Here is a 24922-nt window from a genome sequence, read left to right as displayed (position 1 = left end):
TCCCACATGCCGCAGAGCAACTAAGCCCGTGCGCCACAACTACTGAGCACGTGCGCCACAACTACTGAAGTCCGTGCTCCTGGAGCCTATGCTCCGCAACAAGAGAAGCCACCGCAATGAGAAGCCCGCGCGCTGCAACAAAGAGTAGCCCCCGCTTGCCGCAGCTAGAGAAAGCCCGCGCGCTGCAACGAAAACCCAACGCAGCCAAAGATAAATAAATAAAATAAATTAAAAAAAAAAAAGTTATTCAAGTGTCTTACACGTTTTGTTTATTAGGCCTTTGATATTAGAATCTTTGACTATAATTACTACTTTGTCAGATTCTTGTTTTTCTAATAGTTTTTAAAATATAATGCTGAGTATAATAACAGTTCAATATTTATACTTCTTCTAGGATATACGTCCTTGAGTGATGCAGGCCACTGCAGTGGTTGAGACAGCTTCTGGTAAAGGCTACCACAGTAATGGGAACATCCAGAAAGGTGAGAAGCTAGTCCAGTTGGCTTTATTCTGGGTGGAAGGTGGTATTAAATGTAATTAGACTTGATAGTTCCCTCTCCAGTGTTGCTACATCTTAAGCCTTCCTACCAGTAAGGTAAGATTCAGCATGTTTTTATCTTGACAGATGACTCAGGTGATTTTTGGTAAATATGGGCAGCCTACATAGGCTCTCTCAGGTAAATGGAAGATTTAGGAGAGAGAAGGTGAGCCAGAAGAGAGGGTTTTTGTCCAGGCAGGCTTTCAGGAACTACTGACAGGTACAGTTGCCTTCAGGGTAATAAGTAGAAAGTGGGCAGGTTGACCTCTGCTACCGAAGTTGTGTATGTTTTTTCTTCACATGGATCTAAAATTTCTCTTTCTGTCATAGTGGTAGAAGAGAGAATAATCAACAAGGGCATAAAAAGCAAGCTGACTAACCTTTATATGCTTATGAATACATGTAGTTGTAACTATTAAGAGGACTCTAGAATGTGATAAAAATGCTATTTCAAGTCAGACGGGAAACAGTGGATTTTTCAGCAAATGGTATTAGGACAACTGACCATCCTTTTTGGAAAAAAATTAAGTTAGATTCCTACCTCATGCTAGAGAGAAGCATTAATTCTACATAGTGTGAAAGGGCTAAGTGTTACACACATACACCCACACAAAGAATTGGAAAATTATAGAAGAATACTTTTATAATCATGTGGTAGGGAAGGCCAGAGAGACAAACCCAGAAGTCAGAGAAGAAAAGACTGATTCATTTAACTAAATAATCTTAAAGCCCATGGCATGACAAAATATTTTAAAAAGTTAAAAGATAGCCAATAAACTGGGGGAAAGTCACTTATATTATAAATGTGAAAAACAAACACCTAGTATCCAGAATATATCATGAACTACTCTACAAATCTCTAAGAAAAACACAATCAGCACATGAGTTTATAATTGTGTCTGACCCTACTCTCCTTAGCTCCAACCCCATATTTATAACAGCTTATTAGACATTCACATCTGGGTGTTTTATCTCTAACCTTAAACTCCACTTGCCTGGAACTGAATTCATTATCTTCTCCCTCCACCTCCCTCCCCAGCCCCTTGCTTTACCTCTTCATCTTCTAAATCTCCTCTTCATGAAGTCCCTATCTCTTTAGCACCAGATATTCCCATTCATCTGCAATACCAAGCTGTAACCCTTAGCATTATCCTAGAAAGATATTTAAGCAGGTGGTAGCTAATTGATGAATCATGAAATCAGCTTAGCTGATTGTAATCAGCTATTTTTTTTAAATAAAATGAAATAGACTAGAAAATAGCAGAATACTTTGGACATAATTGGAGTAATTACTGTTTTGTAAAATTTTTGTTTCACTTATACAGACACATATATGCTAGATCTTGATATAAAACGTGTTTCTGATTGTGTTCTTAAGGAAAAAAAATATGTATTTGAAAGCCACTAATCTCTCTCTCCCTTATCTACCATTTCTAATTGACCACCAAGTCTTGTCAGTTGTGGAACTTTTTTACCAGTCTCTTCTTTTCCAGTCCCATTTCTGTACTCTTGGTCTGTCTCCCTTCAGTCTCCCCCTTCAAGCCTTCATTCTTACTGTTGCTAGAGGTGTCTAAACTCAGTTGCATTCACATGACTACCCTTTTAAGAAGCTTTCAGTGGTCCTCCGCCTTAGGATAAGAACCAGACTCCTTAACACATCATAAAAGGCCTCTTTCTGTTCACAGCTCCTTTCACTCCCTTAGAGCTATTTCACTCGAGACAAGCTGGCTTATAATTTCTTGAAAATGCCATGTTTTTTCACCCAGCTAATTTTGTAGTGCTGTTTAATTTGCCTAAAATAACTATTTTGTTTCAAAACACTTTTTAAATGTACAGTTTTCTCTGACGTCTACTTCTCCTTTCTTAAGCATTTACCTGCTAATCAGCAGCATGGTACAGCACCCATGTCTTCTTCGTTTTATTTCTGCAGTGCCTAAGGTTGATATTAGGACACTAGGAGGCACCCAAAGATTACAAAGGGAATGACTGCCTTCTAAATAGTAAATGCTTTGCCACTGAAAGAGTTCAAGAAGAATCTTAGCTTCTATCTTAGTCAGCTGGGGCTACTATAGCACAATACCACGGAGGTGGCTTAAAGAACAGATATTTGTTTTTTCGACAGTTCTGGAAGCTGCAAGTCCAAATGGGGGTGCCAGCATGGTCAGGTCTTGTAAGGGCTCTCTTCCTGGCTTGTAGATGGCCGCCGCCTTGCAGTGTCCTCACGTGGTGGAGAGAAACAGAGAGCAAGCTCTCTGGTGTCTCTTCTCTCATAAGTGCACTGATCCCATTTTGAGGGTGCCACCCTCATGACCTCATCTAGCCTTAATTACCTCCCAGAGGCCCCGTCTCCACATGGGGAGTTAGGGTTTCAACACATATGAATTTTGAGGGGGGCACAGTTCAGTCCATAGCAGCAACTATTTAGGGATATTTGTTATGGATAATGTAAAAAGTATATTCCTACATTGGGAAGAGCTTAGGCCAGATTACATCTAAGGTCTTGGGTTTAAATTCTGTAATGTTTCTGCTAACATTTTATCCTTTTTTTTTTTTAAATCAGATGAGCCTTCTAATCGTAAGAAAGAAGATTTGTTATCTCCTAATGGTTGTAAAGAAGCCAAATTGACTTTTCTTGATAATGACTGGGATTCCTTGGCATTAGAAAAAAGAGCTAATGACAAAGAAATCAGCAGTATTGACAAAATAGAGTTATCGGAGCCATCTTTTACTGTGAGTCCAAATACTAAGATAGAGAGTACTCACTCTCAGTCAAGTGAGTTTGAAGGTAGTATTGACAACGCTTTCCTAAATGAAACCTACTGTATACATCATTCAGAGTCAAAACTGAAGAATGAAAGTCTTATTCATTTAAATTCAGAATTAGATTATGAAATGCAGAAAAGAAAGGAGGTGTTTTTTGGTGTTTTGAATCATCGAGGTAATAAGACTGTTGGCTCGGAAAGAATCTACAAGATTTCAGATGATGATTATAAAGAAACTCCTGAAGATGTGCAAAAGCGTGATCTAGATGATGACTCACAGCAGGAATATCACAGTGCGGAAGAACAAGAATATATAAATAACCATTTACCTTTTGACCAAACGAAGACATTAAACATATCTAATCTGGAAGTTTTGGGACTGAGAAGTTCAGGTTATGGAGTTAATTGTGCTAGCAATCTAGAAGATAATCATGTTAAATTAAAAAGTAATTCTAGCACCTCTTTAGATTCAGCTGATGTTTATGGACAAGAAGGTTCACCTCATGTCTCCAAATTTCAGAATTCTGTTATGTTAAGAGAATATCATGAACCAAAACATGGAAAGTGTATGGAACAAGACACTAGTGTAATGTACCACACAGTATTTGATGAAATTGTACTAAAGAGTAGTCCTCTTGAACACCAGGAATCTCAATCTAGGAGTGGTTTCTTGAACCCTCAAAAAGCATTAAAAACTAAAATTTGTACTGGCAAAGTGAAGTCTCAAATAACTAAAAGTAAAGATTTTTGTGGAAATCCAGTTGTTGAGAAAAAAATGTTACAGCACCTTGAAAATCCAAGCACATTACCACAAGACAAAGATTTAGAGACATTACTCCAGCCCTGTAAAGATTGTCAAACTTCCTGGACCTCTGTTTTTGATGATTCAGTAATTTCTGCCTGTGGGTATTCACGTTATAAAAGCCTACAAAACACCCCTAACCCAGCCTTAGATTTTTCGGTTACTCTACCAAGGTCTGCAATCAGAGATAACCAGGCAATAGAAGAAGGTAGCTCCCTAAAAGCTGCTAATGGCAGTACCACAAATAAAGCATGCTTTCACCATATGGAAGGACCATGTCCCAAATCAGTGACGGATGTACCAAGTTGTACAGTCACAGTTAATCAAACAGTGGATGTTAGCACTGATTTTAGGGCTTGTTTCACAACAAGCAGGGCGACGAGTGCAAGATCTTCTGTAGTATCTACATCAAGCAACACTGAGATAACAATGATGAATAAAAAATGGCCTGGTGAGTGGCAAAGTGAGAAACGAAGTGTGGCATGTAACACAGATTGGGCATACAGTCAAGATAATGAAGATCCACAGATGGCTATGACAAAAGGATCTTTGGGGAAATCTCTCTCCGTTGACAGTTTAAAACCGAAGGGAAATTTCCTGAATAAGGTAAAACCAATATGATTAATAATAAAAATTTATTTGACTTTATAAAGAGGCACTGTAGGCTAATGTAAATGTTTTGGTTCATTGAACTATATCAGGGGTTTCTGAGGCTTTTGTGAGAAAATGCTGGATGAAGGAAAAAGGTGAATAGATTGCTACCAACTCTGTTCTTCTCTGTTGGCAGCTATTGCCACAAAGTCAGTTAGAAGTTGGATTTTACATCTTACCAGATACAACATGTATTATTGTTCTGTCGTATATGTCTAATTTGATTTTAAATCATGTTTTCAGGATTCCCTGGAATTAAGGAAAACATTTGATTTCACAGACTTAAAGAAACATTCTGAAAGGTAAGTCAGACATACAAGCTTGCAGATACGTATGAGGAAATAATCAAAATAGTAATTTGCTTTTCGTGTAGGTACTTAACCATATAGAATAATAGCCAGGAGTGACTTGAAGAGATCATCTGCTTCAGCCATTTGTGTAGGGTACGTCAACCATATTGAATAATAGCCAGGAGGGACTTAAAGAGATCGTCTGCTTCAGCCATTTGCCTTGAAAGAAATAAATATTAGAACAATGTAGAATGTTAAAGCTTTCCACTTACTGAGCTTTCAGTCTGAATAATTCCTTCAGAAAAACTCATGGCATCTTATCTTTATTTATCCAACCCAAACCCACACTGTGATTTAATTACTTTCGTTTTTTTTCATTTGATCCCCTGTAGTCCAAAACAAAATAGCACATTTGGAAAACATCATATATTTGAAGAAGTAAATACTTTTACTGGGATATTTTAATCTTGATTTTAATTCGTTGTATAATTTACTTTGCATCCATGGAGAACCAGGTGGTGGGGGAGAGGAAAGGGAGAAGTCTCTGAGAAGTCAAATTGGTTTTCATGCTCTGAGATCATTTGCTTTTTCCTTCATTCATCCTTTATTCTTCTAATGAGTTTGATCTGGTATCCAGTCCTATAAAATTAAATAGAAGAGTTGGTTTCCAGAGGCAGATGTATCGAGAATAGTTAGAAGTGGCAGGTATTAGCAAGGGAAGAACTATTAACATTCAAAGAAGTAGTGATTTTGGAGTTTTTTGTTATAACAGCAAAATATTTACTTATAATAACATAAGCATTATTATTATTATTAAGAAAAATGTAAATTATATTTTCTGTTTAAAAGATAACATTTAAAAACAGTTTTCCTCCAGAATGTTTATAACTTTTAAAAATGCTGGCCAGTGCTTGATTTGGGCTGAAAAATCTGTTGATTCTGGAGAAATTAGTACTTTACTTTAGAATTCTTTTCTTGGTAAAATAAAGTATGAATTTGAGACTTATTTACTCTCTTGAATTCTAAAAAGAGTATATTTATCTTTTTTATAAATTTATTTATTTATTTATTTATTTTTGGCTGCGTTGGGTCTTCGTTGCTGCACATGGGCTTTCTCTAGTTGCGGCGAGCAGGGGCTACTCTTCGTTGTGGTGCGCGGGCTTCTCATTGCGGTGGCTTCTTGTTGCGGAACACGGGTTCTAGGCACGCGGGCTTCAGTAGTTGCAGCACGCGGGCTCAGTAGTTGTGGTTCGTGGGCTCTAGAACGCAGGCTCAGTAGTTGTGGCTCACGGGCTTAGTTGCTCCGCGGCATGTGGGATCTTCCCGGACCAGGGCTCGAACCCGTGTCCCCTGCATTGGCAGGCGGATTCTTAACCACTGTGCCACCAGGGAACTCCTACAAAGAATGTATTTAGCATTGACTCTTGACATCCTTGTTTTCTGCAGCCTTTCCGTCTTTAGTAGAAATTGATTTAAACTTGACAGAGAGATGTAAGAAATTTTAAATCTGTTTCTGGAGGTATGTCATTAACACAGAAAAATGTTTGGAATCTTACCTAATGCAATTTTTTTATTTCAAAGGGAACCTCAACTTTCGAAAGAGATGGAGAAGAATTTGCCATCAAAGTGCTGTCAGCAAATAATTCAGAGAGCCATCAAAGCGGAGTTGCACCTTTTAAATGTTCACTATCAAATGTGTTGTCGCCATTGCAGTGATATTTACAAACTTGTAATGGAAAATAGAGAAGGATTAAATAGGTGATTGTTAGGGTTTGTGTGTTTATTATCTGCTTTTTTATTGAGGTACAGTTGATTTACAGTGTTACATGTTTCAGGTGTACCTCATAGTGACTCACAATTTTTAAAGGTTATTCTCTATTTATAGTTATAGGTGATTGTTAATTTTAAATCTGTATCTTCCTAGAAATTTATCACTAACTTTAAGTTTATTCTAGAAAATTTCTTTAGTTTTCATTTTTAAAGGGCAGAAGAGGGGTGGATTATAACTGGGTTTGTTAACTGGCCTAGGGGTAACAGACTTTAAAAAGTAGTACATTTTAATTTCATGGAGAGGCAACAGTGCATGTTGGCATGATGAATCCAGTAAAGAGACAGATTCAGGGTTTCTTTATAAAGTCCAAGTTTGGATGAAGTCAGTTGGAGGGTTTTTTGTGACATTCGACCACATTCTGTCTGGCTTGTATGTATACTGAGGATTGCTTATCTTGCCCCTGGAAAAACACATCTTCTGTGATTCATTTTCTTTTACTAAACATTTAAAAGAAAAAATTTCAGGGATCTAGTAGAGTTAGAATTAAGTGTATAATTTGACATTAGTTTTAAATGGGTGGCTTGGGCCTAAATAATTTAGCTTTGTGAACTTAACTTTTGAACAGGAATTTATCAAGTAATTCTACTAAGAAGGAATTAGGATCAGCTCTACTGTCAGTTTTAGAAGACTTGAAAGTTAGATATGTGAATTTGAAAGAAAAGATAAACAAGGGTATACCACTGGAAGAGCTGCCTCCACTGTCGGTAGAATCAAAATTATTATCTACCTTCTCTGCTTTTGCTTCCAGGGTATGTATTTATGTTTTAGGAATAAAATTTTTACTTCATTTAGACAGAAAACATCTTAAGCTAAAAGCTTTTTCTTCCCTTCTCTTTCTTTCCAGCTAATGAAAGAAGAATCACATACGTAAGCTATGTTTTTATCTAATTTAGAATTCATTAGATCTTAAACATTGCTAATTCAGCTAACTTTGCTCTGTGTTTTGGTCCTTATTCGGAACATTGATAAATGCTTTAATGAAATGTTTATCTGTCTAGCTTTTCAGGAGCAGATTCTGAACTAGATAATCAAAGTACCCGTGATGTTGATGGTTCTTCGAGCCTGAAAAAGACACTCTCTCAAGTGAGATTTTTTTAGAGTAGTTCAACAAGTGTAAATCTTTAATCTTATGGCTTGCACAAAGTAAACTATAATTTTTAGAAGCTCTCACATCCTTCTTTTCACTCAGCTGGCTTATTTTGTGTACTACCATTTGAGGGATATAACTGATTAGAAGGAGCATAATGTCCTGACCAAACGGGTGTCAGTAGTATATGTTGGGTAAGAAAGCCTGCGCACAGCAACGAAGACCCAACGCGGCCAAAAATAATTAATTAATTAGTTAAAATAATAATATCCCATTTATTTTTTTTCCCCATTTATTTTAGACAGGGCAAAGTTTTCACTCCTCCTTTGCTGAAATGATGAAAATAATTTTTAAGTGCCTTTCATAGGTTTTCTTAATCTCTCTTGTTCCAAGGAAATGTTTGTCAGATGACAGTCTGTGTAAGAGCACTCTGCAAACTGTGAAGTGATACAGAAACATGAGTTATATCCCATTGTCAATGGAGTAGGAAAACTGAAGGTTGTTTCCTTTTTTTTTTTAAAATTTTTATTTATGGCTGCGTTGGGTCTTATTGCTGTGTGCGGGCTTTCTCTAGTTGTGGCAAGCGGGGGCTACTCTTCATTGCAATGTGCGGGCTTCTCATTGCGGTGGCTTCTCGTTGCAGAGCACGGGCTCTAGGCACATGGGCTTCAGTAGTTGTGGCTCACAGGCTCTAGAGCGCAGGCTCGGTAGTTTTGGCTCACAGGCTTAGTTGCTCCGCGGCATGTGGGATCTTCCCGGACCAGGGCTCGAACCCATGTCCCCTGCATTGGTAGGCGGATTCTTAACCACTGCGCCACCACCAGGGAAGTCCCCTGAAGTTTGTTTCTGCTTTCTGACTTTAGTCTTAACCCTGAGGTTATATTATTATTTGGGTAGTCTTAAACAATAAGATGCATCCCAAAGCCAAAAGTGAAATAAATATTTGATTGATTTATATTCCTTTCTATTAAGATAAATGATTAAAAGTAAATTACTTTAGCAAATCATTTATTCCATTGTTCTAATCTTTAAGAAAAGAAAATCTCAGTTATCCACAAAGAATTAACAGGTCTAAAGCCAGATTTTTATATCTTCAAATTTCTCACATAGTTTGCTTAAACAGCTTGTCCATTTAATGATATATAATGTTCTGGAGGGGTTTTGTTTTTTACTTTTTTATTTTTTTCATCATTGTAAAGGTAGCAATGGTGTAACCTGCTTATTTGGGCAGAACAATAAATCTTTTTAAAAGTACAAGATGCAGATATAACATTTTTATAATCTTAATTTTGGCTCTAAAACAATATCTACTTTGTTAGGATTACATTTTAATACCCACCCTACTAAATTAAGTTATGCATGAAAGCCAGCATCGTATAGTGTAGTGTTTCTAAATTTCAGCTATTTATGTACCACCTTCACAATTTTTCATAGCCAGGTATTACCTATAATGTTATTTGCTTTGTATTTTTTAAATGATTCTCCTCTTTTAAAAAATTAATCTGTGAAGAGTAACTTATTATTATGTATGAGAAAGAAATATCACTCCCCATAAATGAAAGGTACATATAACCACACGTTAAATATATAACTGTTGATGTTAATGTGAAAAATACTTACATGTGCAGCTCCAAAAATCATCTCAGGTACTTCTAGTGTGTGGATGCCACACTTTGCTAAATAATGGTGGTGTTAGCATACAGTCACTATACATAGACTAGTTTCAAATCATAATTCTCATTGTGTGACAGACATAAAGCAATAGGTTACTTAGATTCAGTTTGCTCACCCATAAACTGGGTCAATAATGATTTTGTCTCATAGCCTTTGTTGTTGTGAGGGTAAATAATGCCAGTGAAGCATGCTTGTCACATAGAGTGCAATAACTGTTACTCCTTATTTATTATTGTTGTTTTTATTATTTTAATCCTCAGGTGTCTCTATTACCTGACAATAGTCATCCTAAACAAGATACATCACCCAAGGAGGATGGTTTAAAAAATGGTGACGTAGATATAGACTTTAGTCAACTAAAACTTGATGATAAAGGTCAGTATAAAAATGTTTGTCTTGTGTCATTGCCAGAAAGCAGATAATAAGATTTAAAATATCCCTCGTGCCCATCTGTTAAGTTAAATATTTTTAATTGAATGGCATCATTCAGATTATGAATGTGAAGTATGTTCTTATTACATCTACTTGATATCTTTAAGGTTACTTAATATATCTGATAATGCCAAATAATAATACAGACTTTTGTTCTTCTGGTTCATGTTTTCCATTTTGAAAATTCTTTTTTCTGTCCAATTTGTATCTCTGTAAATTGTATGGGCTTTTTGGTTTTTTCTTTAGTTTTGTCCTCAATGAGAAGAGAAAGCTCCTTTTTTAGTGAAATAAAGACTTGCAGCACGGCTTAACCCGCTTTTAAAGATGTTCACTGTTATTCTGTCTATAAAGATAAATCTCTTCTTCAATAAAGGATAATTAAAAATCAGAAAAGTAAGGCTTTTAATAAGCTAGGAATCAGTGTTAATTAAAGTAAAACTGGGAAGCAGATCACTCAGATAATTTCTCACGGTTAAACATTGTACATAGTTCCTTGCTAATGTGTTCAATTTCTCAGACTCCAAAAATCACCGAGAAGTAAGTGAAGACTGGTTTGATGCTAAAGAGAACCTGACAGGAGCTGACTTCTCAGGAATACAAGAAAATCAAATAGTACAAGACAAAGGGGATCCGAAGTTTACACTAGGTTGGTTCTTAACAGTTTACCAAGAAATCCTAACCTAGCTCATTTATAAAATAGCACTTGTCTTCTTCTGTATTATTTTGGAGGATTGCACTGTTTTAATATTTTATTCCTGTTTGTATTTCTTTATAAATATGAAAAATGAGAAAATTGGCCATTTGGATGTCATTTTTTTTAAGAGTAAATCAGTTTAAAATGTTCATTTCTCTTTCAGAAAACTGTCTGCTAAAAGCTTAAATCCAAGATTTAGTTAGTAGATAGAGGCCCACCATTCTCTCTCCGTACTCTAGTCCAACATCAGTATTCCTTCAGGTGTTCTTTTCCTCTAAACCCTCATCAGGCACTTTGCAGGTGTGGGGTACCTAGTGAACAGAAAAAGCTTCTCAGTTTCCAACAGGCAGCCAGGACTAACTATTTATTGATCCATTTTTGAGCCACAAGAGACTAAATATCAATCAGTCCAACCTCTTTGTTTTTAACATATGATTAAAGCCCAGAAATCTTGAAACTATACTCCAAGCTCTTAATCTTCAGCCTAGTGCTGATATTTGCTAATAACTTTATAATAATCTCTTTGATAATAAAAAATAAAATACTTAACAATTTTCACATTTTCTCTTAAAAATATTGATAAAATAATGATTATCTTCTGTTGTATGTTTATCTTCAAGCAGAAATGAAGAATGTTGAACCCTTACGAAGAGATAAAGGTTACTTGATACATGTTGGTGGTCTCTGCCCTTCAGTGTCTGAGGTATGCCAGGATTTATTTTTTGAGCTTCACTTTCAAATCTATTAATTGTTCATATTTTGATTGTTTTTCTACCTTTCACAAACTTTTATTTATCTTCTTTTAGGCTGATTTAAGGTCTCATTTCCAGAAATACGAAATTTCTGACATTTCAATTTATGATTCTTCTCCTAATTACAGGTATGTTTCCCAGATTCAATGAATGTACATTTACTGGGTATGCCCTAGGTTCTAACAGAGGTCTGTTCTGTACTGAACGTGAACCACAGTGGTGATTAAGCCAGGCGCCATTCCCGCAGGCGTTTCCCAGCCTAGTAGAGGGATACACGTTGACAAATAGCTACAGTCATTAATTGGTGCTGTTCTTAATTAAATCTTTCTTTCATCATACTTTTTAACTTGTTACTAATATGAGATATAGGAGAGTTATTGATTTTTCTGCAGTTATCTTGTTTCATACCATTTCATGGGGGCAGTCGAGTGCATTAGTTAAGAGAACGGGCTCTGCAGCAGATGGCTTGGGTTCACGTCTCAGCTTCGTCAGTAACGTGATGAATACGTTTGGGCAAGTTACTTAACCTTTCTGTATCTGAGGCTCTACCTATAAAGTGAGGATAATAATAGTACCTACATAGCATTACTGTGGAACTATCATGAGATAAATAAGTAAACCAGTAGAAATAAAGGCTGGCATATAGTAGGTACTCAGAAAATTATATTTAATTTTATTATTTTTTTATTTTAATTACTTTTTAGTTGATGCTTTTTTATTATATTAGGTAGATGGCTATATCATCTACATATAGTCATTTCCAGTATGTGTGTTGTTACTTCCTGTTTTGTGACATTATCAGAACATTCAAAAGTATCAAATAAGAATGGTGATAGCTTAATGGAAATGCCTTTACTATTTTATCACAAAAAATGATAGCTCTTTATTTCAGATATGAAAATCTTTATAAATTAAAAAAGGATCCTATTTGTAGTTGGGTTGAAATTTATTAAAAATAAGTGTTTAATTTTGTCTTAAATGGATTCACTTAAGACCATATGCTTTTCTTGGACCTATTAATTAATATATTGTTAATATATTTCATTATATTAAAGTAGTGTTGTACTCCTAGGAGTATTACTTGATGTGAAAGATTCTTTTAGTGTCTTGTTGAATCCTTTGGAAAAAAGGAAACTTTATGGTTTTTTATTACTTTGAAATATTACACATTGTGTGTGGAAATTTAGGAAGTACAGTTAAATACAAAAGTGTAAGGAGGTTATAAATATTTATCCATAGTCCCATCTTTTGAAGGCAACTGCTCTTCAGATTTGGTATATATCCTTCCATTGACACCATCTGGAGCTGGCACTTTCAGAAGGATGGCTCTTGCCCAGCTTTCTCAATTTTATGGCCAAAATTCTGGTTAGATTTTCCAACTCTGTTTGGACTGCATATTTTTTCACTACAAGGCCATAAGGACATTCTCTTCTGTGTTCTGCTAAATGTTTTTAAATTTTGCCTTTCACCTTTACGCCTTCGCTGTATCTGGAGGTTATGTTTGTGTATAGGGATTAATTTTAATTTTTTGGTATGGATAACCAGTTGTCCCGAGAACACTAATCTGTGCAACTGTGTCATATATCAGCTTTGCAAATGTTACATTACATTTTAATATAAAATTAACAGGTGATAATTCAGAAGAAATACTAACTACCTTTTATTTCCCATCTTTAATTTTTTGTATTTAGTTATCTTAATATTCTTCCTGATCCCAAGGTAAGTAGAGTAACTTTTATTTTTAAGAGCAGTTATTCTTATAAAAGATATATGCTAGCCAGTAGTTACACAATGAAGTTTGAGGCCATTTAAAGTCATTAACAAAGAACCTTTTGGTTTTCTGCTTTTATATTTTAGATATGCATCTCTTGCTTTAAAAAAAAACAGTGATGCAAAGCTGGCTGTGAAAGAAATGAATGGTATAGAAATAAATGGGAAATCAGTAAATGTGCGGCTTGTCAAAACTCCTGGAGAATATACATCACCACTTTGGTCCAAAAATGGAAATAAAGTTAGTTTCAATAATTTGGAGAAAAACATCAGCAAAGAAATCAATTCAGCCTCCTCTATTTCTAGATTGCCTAGAACTAGGCCGAGGCAGCAGCTGGGATCTGAGCAAGACAGTGAGTTTTTCCCTTTTGACCAAAAGGTTAGTTTTCTTGATCAAGCCCTTAAATGGTCTTCATATATACACTATACTGCGATAAGTAGCTTTGTCGGACAAATAACTCTAGGACAGCAGTCTTGCAGTGGGAATAAGGACATTAGTCTGAATTGTTTCTAACAGTGGATCCGCCCTAACCTGCTCTTGTACAACCCCAGTCGTCCCTGGAGGAAGCACAGATCTTTACAGGCGTAGCCGCGGAGAGACAACGTTTCTCTGTAACTAGGCTCTCTGCCAGTGCTTTTCAGTCTTTGTATCTCTTTATTCTTGGATAGTGTTACTCTATAAGTAGCTACTTAACACTTTCATCATTCTTTTTTTCACAGCTAACCTCATCTCATAATTATTTAAACCATAAAATATAGTCATTTTATTATGCATGCTCTCATCTTTACCACATTGAGGTTTTAAACGCCACATGGAAGGTGATAAGGTTGACTTATTCACTCTTGTCTCTCCACTGCTCAGCAAAATGCCTGGCATCCTATAGGCATTCCATAGATTTTTTTAAGTTTACATATAGTAAAATGCACCCTTTTTGCTGTCTGTGAGTTTAGACATATGCCACAGGCATGTAACCACCATCACAATCAAGGTATAGAACAGTTCCATCTTTCCACAACGTTCTCTTGTGCTCTGTTCTTATAATTTTACCTTTTCCAGAATCTCCTGTGAGTAGAATATTATATAGCCTTATTAGTCTGGCTTCTTTCACTTAGCTTTATGCATTTTCTTACTAAGTTCTTGAGAGTTTTTTATATTCTGAATATAAATCATTTATCAGATAGGTATGTAATTTGCAAATACGTTTTCCCAGCCTGTACTTTGTCTTTTCATTCTTTTAGTAGTGTCATTCTCAGAGCAGGAGTTTTAATTTTTAACCAATTGCAATTTGTTGATTTTTTGTTTTTTAACTTGTGGGGGTTTTTTTGTTTGTTGTGGTTTTTTTGGCTGTGTTGGGTCTTCGTTGCTGCGCACGGGCTTTCTCTAGTTGTGGCGAGTGGGGGCTACTCTTTGTTGCAGTGCGTGGGCTTCCCGTTGCGGTGGCTTCTTGTTGTGGAGCACGGGCTCTAGGCGTGCGGGCTTCAGTAGTTGCAGCATGCCGGCTCAGTAGTTGGCGGCATGAGGACCCTAGAGTGCGTGGGCTTCAGTAGCTGCAGCGCATGGGCTTGGTCATTGCAGTGCACAGGCTTCAGTAGTCGTGGCTCGCGGGCTCTAGAGCACATGTTCAGTAGTTGTGGCACACGGGCTTAGTTGCTCTGCAGCATGTGGGATCTTCCTGGACCAGGGATCGAACCCATGTCTCCTGCATTGGCAGGCGGATTCTTAACCACCACACCACCAGGGAAGTCCCTTAACTTGTGTTTTTAATGTTGTGTCTAAGAAATCTTTGCATAACCCATTGTCACAAAGATTTTGAGTCAATTTTATAATGTGTGGGATATGAATTGAGGTGGTTTTGGTTTTTTGGTTGTGTTTTTGTTTTGTGTATGGAATTGTTCCAGCATCATTGTTGAAAAGCCTATCCTGTCTCCACTGAATTATCTTTGTGCCTCTGTCAAAAATCAGTTGACCATATTTGTGTGGATCTATTTCTAGACTCTCTGTTCTCTTCTAGCTCTTAAACTTTCCACCAGTACTACACTGTCTTGATCATAATAGCTTTATAGTAAGTCTTGAAATAGTAAGTCCAACTTCATTCTTTTTCAAAATTTATTTTGGCTATTCTAGTCTCTTTGCCTTTCTGTATAAATTTCATAATTCTGCTTGTCACTATCTATTAAAGAAGTCCTTGGATTTTTACTGGAATTAGTTTGACTCTACAGATCAGAGAAAATTCCTTTTTAATAAATGGATGAAAGAATAAATATTTGTTGAATAAATGAATTTTGTTTTTTTCCTTAAGAATAAGGTAAAGGGATCTCTTTTCCCTATGTCCTTTACCCCGTCCTTTCCTAATTCCTGGAGTTATCCCATTATTTTTCTGTACCATTAGTGCCATTTCTTTACTCACAGACCTTTCTCCACTCACAGTTATGCACAACTCTTCTTAATCCAAACAACATTTTCACTTGACTTCATTCTTTTGAAGTTACCGTCCTTATTTGTTCTGTGTTTTTCCTGCCAAACTTCGCAAACAAGTAGTTTATACCCAATGTCTGGGTTTCTTTGATTGTTTCTTCATCCTAATAATCTGACCCCAATCTCTAAAATTTTATTTACAGTGCTCTTTCTATAGTCACTAGTGAGGTTTTTATTGGTCTTTCTCCCTATCTACCTTCTTTTTGACCACTTAGTCAATTTGGTGCCGGTCATTCCTTTCTTTCAACTCTTTTCCTTTCGTCTCAGTGACACTTCGTGTTTAGGATGGGTTTTTGGGTGCATAACCTCAATCCACAATAGGAAGGAAGGAAACAAACTGCAGTCAGGCTACAAGGGCGCTTGAGCTGGAGATTTGGGAGCTATGGCTCCTCCCTGCCTCTCTCAGGTAGTGCCCCTGGTTTCTTGCCTCTGCATCCCTGTAAGCTCCATCCTCCTGTTTCTCTCTGCACGCTGGCTTTCTGTGTCTGCTCATGACTTCTCTCTTCCTCCATTAGGCTTTATTTTGCTTAATTCTAACTCTACAGTACTTTTCAGTTCAAGCTCCTGTTATCATTTGACTAACTCATTTGCTCTGTGTTCCAATTCCACATTCTTTAGACAGGGAATCTGATCCAACCCATGATTTTGGTGTTCGTGAGTTCAGGTAACACCACTCTTGGTCTTGTTAGCTGAGGAAGCAGGTCATGGAGTTGGTAGAGGGAAGGTTGTGTGTCATAAATAAATAGGGCACCATGGGCTAGGGTAGGAGTATGTTGTCTTAGAGTGTGTGGACAGGGCAGCTCTTACTGCTGTCTTTGTTAAACTATACTCTTACTTTTCTAGCAGTTTCTTGTCACCTTTCTTCTCAGATTCTCAACATTTTTTCATTATATTCATTCATTTAGAAAATATTTATTGTCTATAATAAGAGGTAGTGATGATTAAGAACAACAGATTCATAACTTGGCTTTGATACCTACTCATGGGCTGGGCGAGTTACTGCCCTCTGTGTCTGAGCTTCCTTATTTTAAAATGGGGATAGGCACTTCCCTGGTGGCGCAGTGGTTAAGAACCTGACTGCCAATGCAGGGGACACGGGTTCGAGCCTTGATCCAGGAGGATCCCACATGCCACGGAGCAACTAAGCCCGTGCGCCACAACTACTGAGCCTGCACTCTAGAGCCCGCGAGCCACAACCACTGAGCCCGAGTGCCACAACTACTGAAGCCCGCGCTCCTAGAGCCCGTGCTCTGCAACAAGAGAAGCCACCACAATGAGAAGCCCATGCTCCGCAACGAAGAGTAGCCCCCGCTCGCCACAACTAGAGAAAGCCCACATGCAGCAACGAAGACCCAATGCAGCCATAAATAAATAAAATAAATAAATAAATAAATTTATTAAAAAAGAATAAAAAATAAAATGGGGATAAGTGTTCCTGCCTCACAAATGTTGTGAGCTTTAAATGAGTTTAATTCAGAAAATTCTTTGGAACAGTGCCTGTCATGGAGAATGTACTCCGTAAATAGTAGCTACTGTTGTTTACTAGCAGTTTGGCTCTTTCTTGGGAAACCCATCCTCTCTGTGGTTTCAACTACTATTTAAACTATTGTATCCCAAAATTTATTTATTCAGTAAACAGTACACCAACTGTGTACACTATTGTAGGCACTGGGAAAGTAGCAATGAACAAAACAGACAAAAATCTGTGCTGTTACAGAGCTTAAATCTAATGAAGGAGATAAGGCAATAAGCAAATAAGTAAAATATGTAATATTCTGATGTGACAGATGTAATATTTTGTATATCTTACCCTGACTTTTCATCTAGGTTTGCAAGTAGCAGCTCCTCCTTTGTTGAACTTTTATGGGATGTACAGTGGTTTCATATAATTTATATCCTACTTTCATGGTTAATAGTAATTAATTGATCATTTTAATTTTGTCTCTTCAGTTGAATTATAAGATACATAAGTGATGGAGGTTCTTTTTTATAGCACTAGTTTCCCCACCCCGACTCCAGCATGTTCTGGGCATATAGTTTGTGTACATTAAACATTTAGTAAATAAGATATAGAATATACTATATAAATATGTACATATAATTACCTTGTAGGCCAGCCTTTCTGTCAGGTTGGGTAAGAGAATTCAGCCTTCATGCCCTAAGCCTAAGATACCCATTGTATATAGCAAATGACTCTCTCTCCTATGCATCTAGAATGGAATAGTTATGTCCTATCTTAGGGAAAATTGAGAAAATAGTTAACATCATTTTTTGTGTTCCGTGGATCAGATGAGAATCCTGTTTGAGAAAAGCTGATTTCGACATAGCCTGTATATTATACTTCATCATGTATTTGGCATTTTTTAAATAAATAGCCCTGAATACATCTCAAGTAAATTTACTTGGTAGAAAAAATAATCCCAAATCAAAGTAAATATCTTAGGAATTTTGATTTTACTATTTGTAATTTTTAAATTTAGAATAAGCTGGATTATCTCTATGTAATCGTTACTGACTTAAATAAAACTTTAAAAATGTTTATTTAGGGTATCAAGAAGAATTGTAGACAGATTGAATCCACTAAATTACTACCTGATGCACCTATTCAATTTGTACCTCCAAATACATTGAACCTGGGTAGCTTTACCAAGATCATGAAGAGACTGGCTGAACTACATCCGAAAGCTGGCAGGTAGTGACTACAATTACATTTTAAGTGGTTTTATAAGTTGTGTGTAAACTACCGTTCCTTTCAGTACCTTAGCCATATCTAGAATGTGCTGCTTTGGAAAGGGCAGATGCTCATGCGTGTCTTCCTTTGGCACAGAGATCACATTATAGACGCTCTTCAGGAGGTTAGAATGCATCATAAAGGCTCTCTCAGTGGCCTGTCTGTTAATGCTATTGTGAGGATGACTTCCTCTGTTTTGGAAAACTCTGCTTCCGGTTAGGTATGAAAGAAGCAATAAGAGGTAAGTCAGTCATACCTTTCGTATTTAAATAGTAAACATTTTAAGCTATGGATTCCATTTTCTTTTCAAATAAAAATAATATTATATTGAAAATAATAAAATAACATAAAAGCTAAAAACAAGCATACTGTATTTGTAAACTATTAATGCAAAACTGTTTGGGGTAATGTTAAATGACCCCAAAATTATTTGGCTTACACAACATTTATCATCTCAGAGTTCGCAGGTCAGGATTCAGGAATGGCGTAGCTGGGTGGTTTTAGCTTAGCGATTCTCATGCTGTTGCAGTCAAGATGTTGGCCTGGGCTGTGGTCATCAGGAGGCTTGATTGGGACTGGAAGACCTGTTTGTAAGATGGCTCATTCCCATGGCTGGTGGCAGGAGGCCTCTGTCTCTCACCACAGGGGCCTTGCCATAGGGCTGCTTGAGTGTCTTTACAACATGACACCTGGCTTCTTCAGAGCAAGAGCCATCAGAGAGAGAGAGAGAGAGCAAGATGGAAGCTGCAGTATCTTCTGTGACCTAACTTCAGGAGTCACACTCTGTCGTTTCTGCCACATTCCATCAGATGCAAGTCACTACGTGCAGTCCATGCTTTTGAAGATAGGTGTATCAAAGAATTTGTGTATGTATTTTTAAATTACCACACACAAACATAGAATCCCTGTTTATAAAATAATGGTTGGGGATTTGTTTCCAGTTATAGTTGTCCAGGTGAGTAAAGCCAACTTTCCATGGAGAACAGTTAGAAAAGCTGAATAACTATAAAGACATCTGCTTGAAGGCACTGGAGAACTGTCAAGATACTATAAATTATTTGGCCAGTGTAAGAGAAGATTAGTCTCCGGGAAATATGCCCATTGTTTGGGACCACTTTCCCCCAGTACTGTTTGCAGGTGGGACAGCTAGGAGTTTAAGGGACCCTTCTGATAACACTGAAGCCAGGGGGGTGGGGCCTCAGCAGTAGAGCTGGGACACCGGTGGGTTACTCTCCTCCAGGAGTGATTGAACCAGAAGTAGGTCGTTCCTCTGAGGAACTGTAACTCAGCTCCAGAACCTAAGTTAGACTGAGATGATCTGGGGTTACCAGTTCTGCCAGATGCGCCTAGAAGGAACGAAGGTAGGACTCCTCTGGAACAAGGTAGTATCATTTTAGGCCTCAAATTGTTTCTACCAGAATTGTTGCACATACTAATAATTTTGTAAATAAGAGTACACAATCAAAAATAACTAATCATAAATGAAATAAGACCACATGAATGAAAACTAGCATGAACACCAGGTAATAGAAATTACCCACAGGGACTCCAGCTAATTGAGTTATCAGACAAACTTTTTTATTTTTAATAAATTTATTTATTTTATTTAGTTAGTTTTGGCCGTGTTGGGTCTTCGTTGCTGCGCGTGGGCTTTCTTTTGTTGTGGTGCGCGGGCTTCTCATTGCAGTGGCTTCTCTTGTTGTGGCGCACGGGCTCTAGGCACACGGGCTTCAGTAGTTGTGGCGCACGGGCTTAGTTGCTCCATAGCATGTGGGATCTTCCCGGACCAGGGCTCGAACCCGTGTCCCCTGCATTGGCAGGCGGATTCTTAACCACTGTGCCACCAGGGAAGCCCCCAGACACACTTTTAAAAACCATACTTGTATGTGATAGATTGTTTGCAAAAACAGCCACAATTACTCCTTTCCCTATAACCAGGCCCCTTTGCAGTGTGACTTGGAAGCTCCTCTGATCAGGAAGTGGAGTCTGTTTTCCCACCCCCCTGAATCTGGGCTGACCTTTTCACTTGCTTTGACAAGTTATGCCATTCCCAAGCCTGGTCCTCAAGAGCCCTTGATCATTCTGCTCTCTCGGAAATTTGCTGCAGCCACATAGAGACACCCAGGGCGCCTGCTAGAGGACAAGAGGCTACAGCCACCCCTCAGCATCCATGGGGGATTGGTTCCAGGACCTCCCCCCACACCCACCCACCGCGGATACCAAAATTTGAGGTTGCCCAAATATCTTACGTAGTATGGCGTAATATTTGCATATAACCTACACACATCCTCCCGTATACTTTAGATCATCTCTAGGTTATTTGTAATACCTAATACAATTGTAAATACTATGTGAATAGTTGTAAATACAATATAAATGCTGTAAACACAATATAAATGCTGTAAACAGTTGCCAGAACACAGCAAATTCAAGTTTTGCTTTTTGGAATTTTTTTTTTCAAATATTTTCAATCCAAGGTTGGTTGAATCTGCAGATGCAGAACTCACAGATATGGAGGACCAACTGTACATGGAGGATAGCTAAGACATTCCAGCCTACAGCCAGCTGCCCTTAAACATGTGACAGAATCTAGCATAGATCAGCAGATAACCTACCCAACCTGGCAGCTGTCCAAAGATGCATGAGTGAGCCCAACCAAGATAAGACAAATCACCAAAATGAGTCCAGCCCATTGCTAACTGGCAAAATTAGAGGCTAAATAGGTGGTCATTGTTTCACGCTACTAAGTTTTGAAGGTGATGTTACACAGCAAAAGCTAATTAATTCAGATGTATTATGTTCAAGGAGACAAAAGACATTGAGAATTCTAGTATAAGACTGGAAATATTTTTAAAATGGAAATTCCATTAATACAAAATAGAATTACTTAAATGAATAACTCAGTTAATAGGTTCTACAGCATATTAGACAAATTAGAGAATTAGAAAGGTCAGAAAAATTATGGAATGACACACACAGGTAAAAGGATGGAAAACACAAAAGAGAAGGTAAGAAACATAAAGACGTACCGAGAAAGCCTAATTATTTGTGCAACTGGAGTTTTAACCAAAAAAGAAGAGGGAGAAAATTGGGGAGATACAATATTTGAAAAAAATTTTTAAATGATGAAAAAAATTAAGCCAGAAATGTAGTAAAGCCCTTTCAAATCCCAAGCAGGAAAAGTAAGGCTTCAGTGCATCAGAAAAACTGCCTGAATATCGTCCTTGTGACCACCATGCAAAGCTGCTGAAAGTCAATCAAAACCATGTATTGAGCCCCAAAGCTTTATGAATAAGGGATACACAAGAGAAATAAAAGGTAGTACATGCACACACACACACACACACAGAAAAACTTCTTGAAAACTCAAAGCAAAAAAAATCTATAAAGCAGCTAGAGGGAAAAAAATTTACCTTAAGAGTGCAACAATTAAACTGACATCTGCTTCTCAACAGAAGCCACCAAATAATTCTACCAACTAGGATTCTATACTCAGGAAAAGAGCCTTCAAGAATAAATGAAATAAATATATTTTTACCCAATTAAAAACTAAGATAATTTGTTACTTAGAAGACCCATTGTATTAAAGAAAATACTAAAGAGTGTTTTCTAGGAAGAAGGACAGTGATTTTAGATGAAAGGTCAGAGATGCAGATGTACTGAAGATCAAAATGTTTATATCAACTAATACTGTATAAAACAATAATGGTATTTTATAGGGTCTAACATAATTAACATGTATGACAATAGTAGCATATAAATTGAGAGAGGATTAAGTACTGCAACTATTCTGAGCACCTTGTAGCTTGGGAAGAAGGTAAAATGTCCTGTGTCGGGGGTCCCCAGTACCACCCCCAAGGCTTAGTGATACATTAGGAGAACTCACATGACTCAGTATATAGTTGTACTCATGGCTATGACTTATGGCAATGAAAGGATACAGAGCAAAACCAGCAAAGGGAAGAGGCACATAGGGTGATGTCTGGAGGAAATCAGGCACAAGCTTCAAAGAGTCCTCCCCCGAGTAGAGTCACATAAGACATGCTTGTTTCCTCAAGTAATGAGTTATGACAACTCATATGAAATGTTGTCTACCCTCATTAGAGATTCAGTGCCTAATATTTTTGTTGGAGGCTGGGCACATAGGTACCCACCATCTAGCATGTACCAAAAGTTCCAGACTCTCAGAAGGAAAGCAGCTGTTCAGCACAAACTACATTGTTTATACAGTTTTGGCACAGTGAGCCACCCTTATCACTACTAGGATTGGTGGGAACCCTCCTGAAATCTAAGTTCCTAGACACCAGGGAGGTGTCTTGCAAGCAGGTCTTTCTACGTACGGATGACTGTCATCTCAGGCCTGCTGTGTTAATTGTTTTCTACACATGGGTCAGTTGATATCAGACTTTGATAAATAGAGTATAGTTGTAATCTCTGGGGTAGAGTTGGACCCTTATCTTACACCAGGGTTCCCCAACCCCCGGGGACCAGTATCGGTCCATGGCCTGTTAGGAGCCAGGCCGCACAGCAGGAGGTGAGCCTCGGGCTAGCTTAGCAAAGCTTCATCTGCTGCTCCGCATCGCTTGCATTACTTCCTAAACCATCACTCGCATTACCGCCTAAACCATCCCACTCCCTCCCCCACCCCACCCCCGTGGAAAAATTGTCTTCCATGAAACCAATCCCTGGTGCCAGAAAGGCTGGGGACTCCTGCCTTACACTGTATACAAAAACTAACTCAAAATGGATCAAATACCTAAACGTAAGACCTAAAACTATAAAACTCTTAAAAGAAAACACAGAGGAGAAGCTTCACGGCATTGATTTCTTGGGTATGACACCAATAACAGACAACAAAAGAAAAGATAGATAAATTAAACTTCATCAAAATTTAAAACTTTTGTGCATTAAAGGACATTATCAGCAGTGAAAAGGCAACCCACAGAATAAGAGGAAATATTTGTAAACCATATTATCTGATAAGGATATAAAGAATATAGCTATATCTATATCTATCATATATTTATCTATATCTACCTATCTAAATAATCTATATAGATATATAAAGAATACTTACAACTCAACAACAAAAACAAAAACCCAATTTAAAAATGGACAAAGGATTTGAATAGACATTTCTCCAAAGAAGATATGCAAATGGCCAATAAGCACATGAAAATAGGCTCATTATCACTAGTCACTAAGGAAATGCAATCAAAATCACAATGGTGGGCAGGGGGTGGGGGTGGGGGGACTTCCCTGGTGGCGCAGTGGTTGAGAATCCACCTGCAAAGGCAGGGGACACGGGTTCGAGCCCAGGTCCGGGAAGATCCCACGTGCCGTGGAGCAACTAAGCCTGTGCGCCACAACTACTGAGCCTGCACTCTAGAGCCTGCAAGCCACAACTACTGAGCCCACGTGCCACAACTACTGAAGCCTGCGTGCCTAGAGCCCGTGCTCTGCAACAAGAGAATCCACCGCAATGAGAAGCCCACACACCGCAACGAAGAGTAGTAGCCCCTGCTCGCCACAACTAGAGAAAGCCGGCGCGCAACAACGAAGACCCAACACAGCCAAAAATAAATTTATTCAAAAAACCCACAATGGGATACCCACTTCATACCCATTAGAATGGCTGGTATCCCCCCCAAAAACCAGAAAATAACAAATGTTGGTGAGGATGTGGAGAAATTGGAAACTTTGTGCATTGCTGATGGGAATGTAAAATAGTGCAGCCACTGTGGAAAATGGTATGACACTTCCTCAAAATATTAAACTACAATTATCACATGATCCAACAGTTCCACTTCTGAGTATTTACTGAGTTTAGTGATATGCTTAGTCAAGGGGTAGAACTTAATGGTAAATAAGTATATATGATATTCATTTATATGATAAATCAGTTTAATTACAATGATTGGTTTAGTAGAGTGTACTGATAACTATATACTTTTCTGGAATTTAGATTTAGCATAGCACATTTTATTTATTTCTTCCTTCTTTTCTTGACCTATAGAATTTCTTTGGAAAGCATGAGTTCCCTCCTGCAGAGAATATTCTACAGCACTTAGGAAAAAATTGTGGTAACAGCAAAACGATGCAATTAAATAGGCTTGGTAAATGGGTTTAGCTGTTTATAATATTCTACTTTATATAGCCCTCTCTTAAACTCTAGCAACTGTTGTTTCTACAATATAAAGATCTCTCTATATAAAATTAAAAGATAATTTTTAATGTTTATAAACTTTATATTTCAAACTTGTTACTTAGAGACTTGAAGCTGTATGTTTTGGATCAGAAACAGAAATGGTGTCATTTTTAAAACTCTGTGTTAAATCAGTTTTTTAAATGTTGACCAAGAAAAGGTTTATTATTATTTCATATATGAAAAATATAATTTATCTGAAGTCCTTAGTTCTACTTTTCAGTTGT

At 37.5% G+C, this 24922-nt stretch overlaps 1 protein-coding gene across 1 annotated transcript; it reads left to right on the top strand.

Moving 5' to 3' along the window:
• Window positions 1-412: 412 nt before the first annotated feature.
• RBM44 (RNA binding motif protein 44) lies at window positions 413-24610 on the top strand. The gene is made up of 15 exons (XM_068543713.1): window positions 413-482; window positions 3099-4708; window positions 4997-5055; window positions 6625-6801; window positions 7440-7623; window positions 7719-7741; window positions 7873-7957; window positions 9896-10010; window positions 10585-10713; window positions 11385-11464; window positions 11568-11641; window positions 13371-13662; window positions 18306-18451; window positions 18587-18731; window positions 24507-24610. The coding sequence occupies exons 1-14, from the start codon at window positions 413-415 to the stop codon at window positions 18708-18710; spliced, it is 3168 nt and encodes a 1055-aa protein (XP_068399814.1). The 3' UTR covers window positions 18711-18731; window positions 24507-24610.
• The last annotated feature ends 312 nt before the right edge of the window (window positions 24611-24922 follow it).

Source organism: Eschrichtius robustus, chromosome 5 (genome assembly GCF_028021215.1).
Source record: "Eschrichtius robustus isolate mEscRob2 chromosome 5, mEscRob2.pri, whole genome shotgun sequence".
Classification (NCBI taxonomy): domain Eukaryota; kingdom Metazoa; phylum Chordata; class Mammalia; order Artiodactyla; family Eschrichtiidae; genus Eschrichtius; species Eschrichtius robustus.
Note: the sequence above shows the minus strand (reverse complement) of the source record. Positions and strands in the feature narration are given on the sequence as shown.

Coding starts and splice junctions, on each gene's coding strand:
- RBM44 (XM_068543713.1), top strand. CDS start 413: ATGCAGGCCACTGCAGTGGTTGAGACAGCTTCTGGTAAAGGCTACCAC. Junction 10,011..10,584: donor ACTAAAACTTGATGATAAAG/GTCAGTATAAAA, acceptor TCAATTTCTCAG/ACTCCAAAAATCACCGAGAA. Junction 10,714..11,384: donor GGATCCGAAGTTTACACTAG/GTTGGTTCTTAA, acceptor ATCTTCAAGCAG/AAATGAAGAATGTTGAACCC.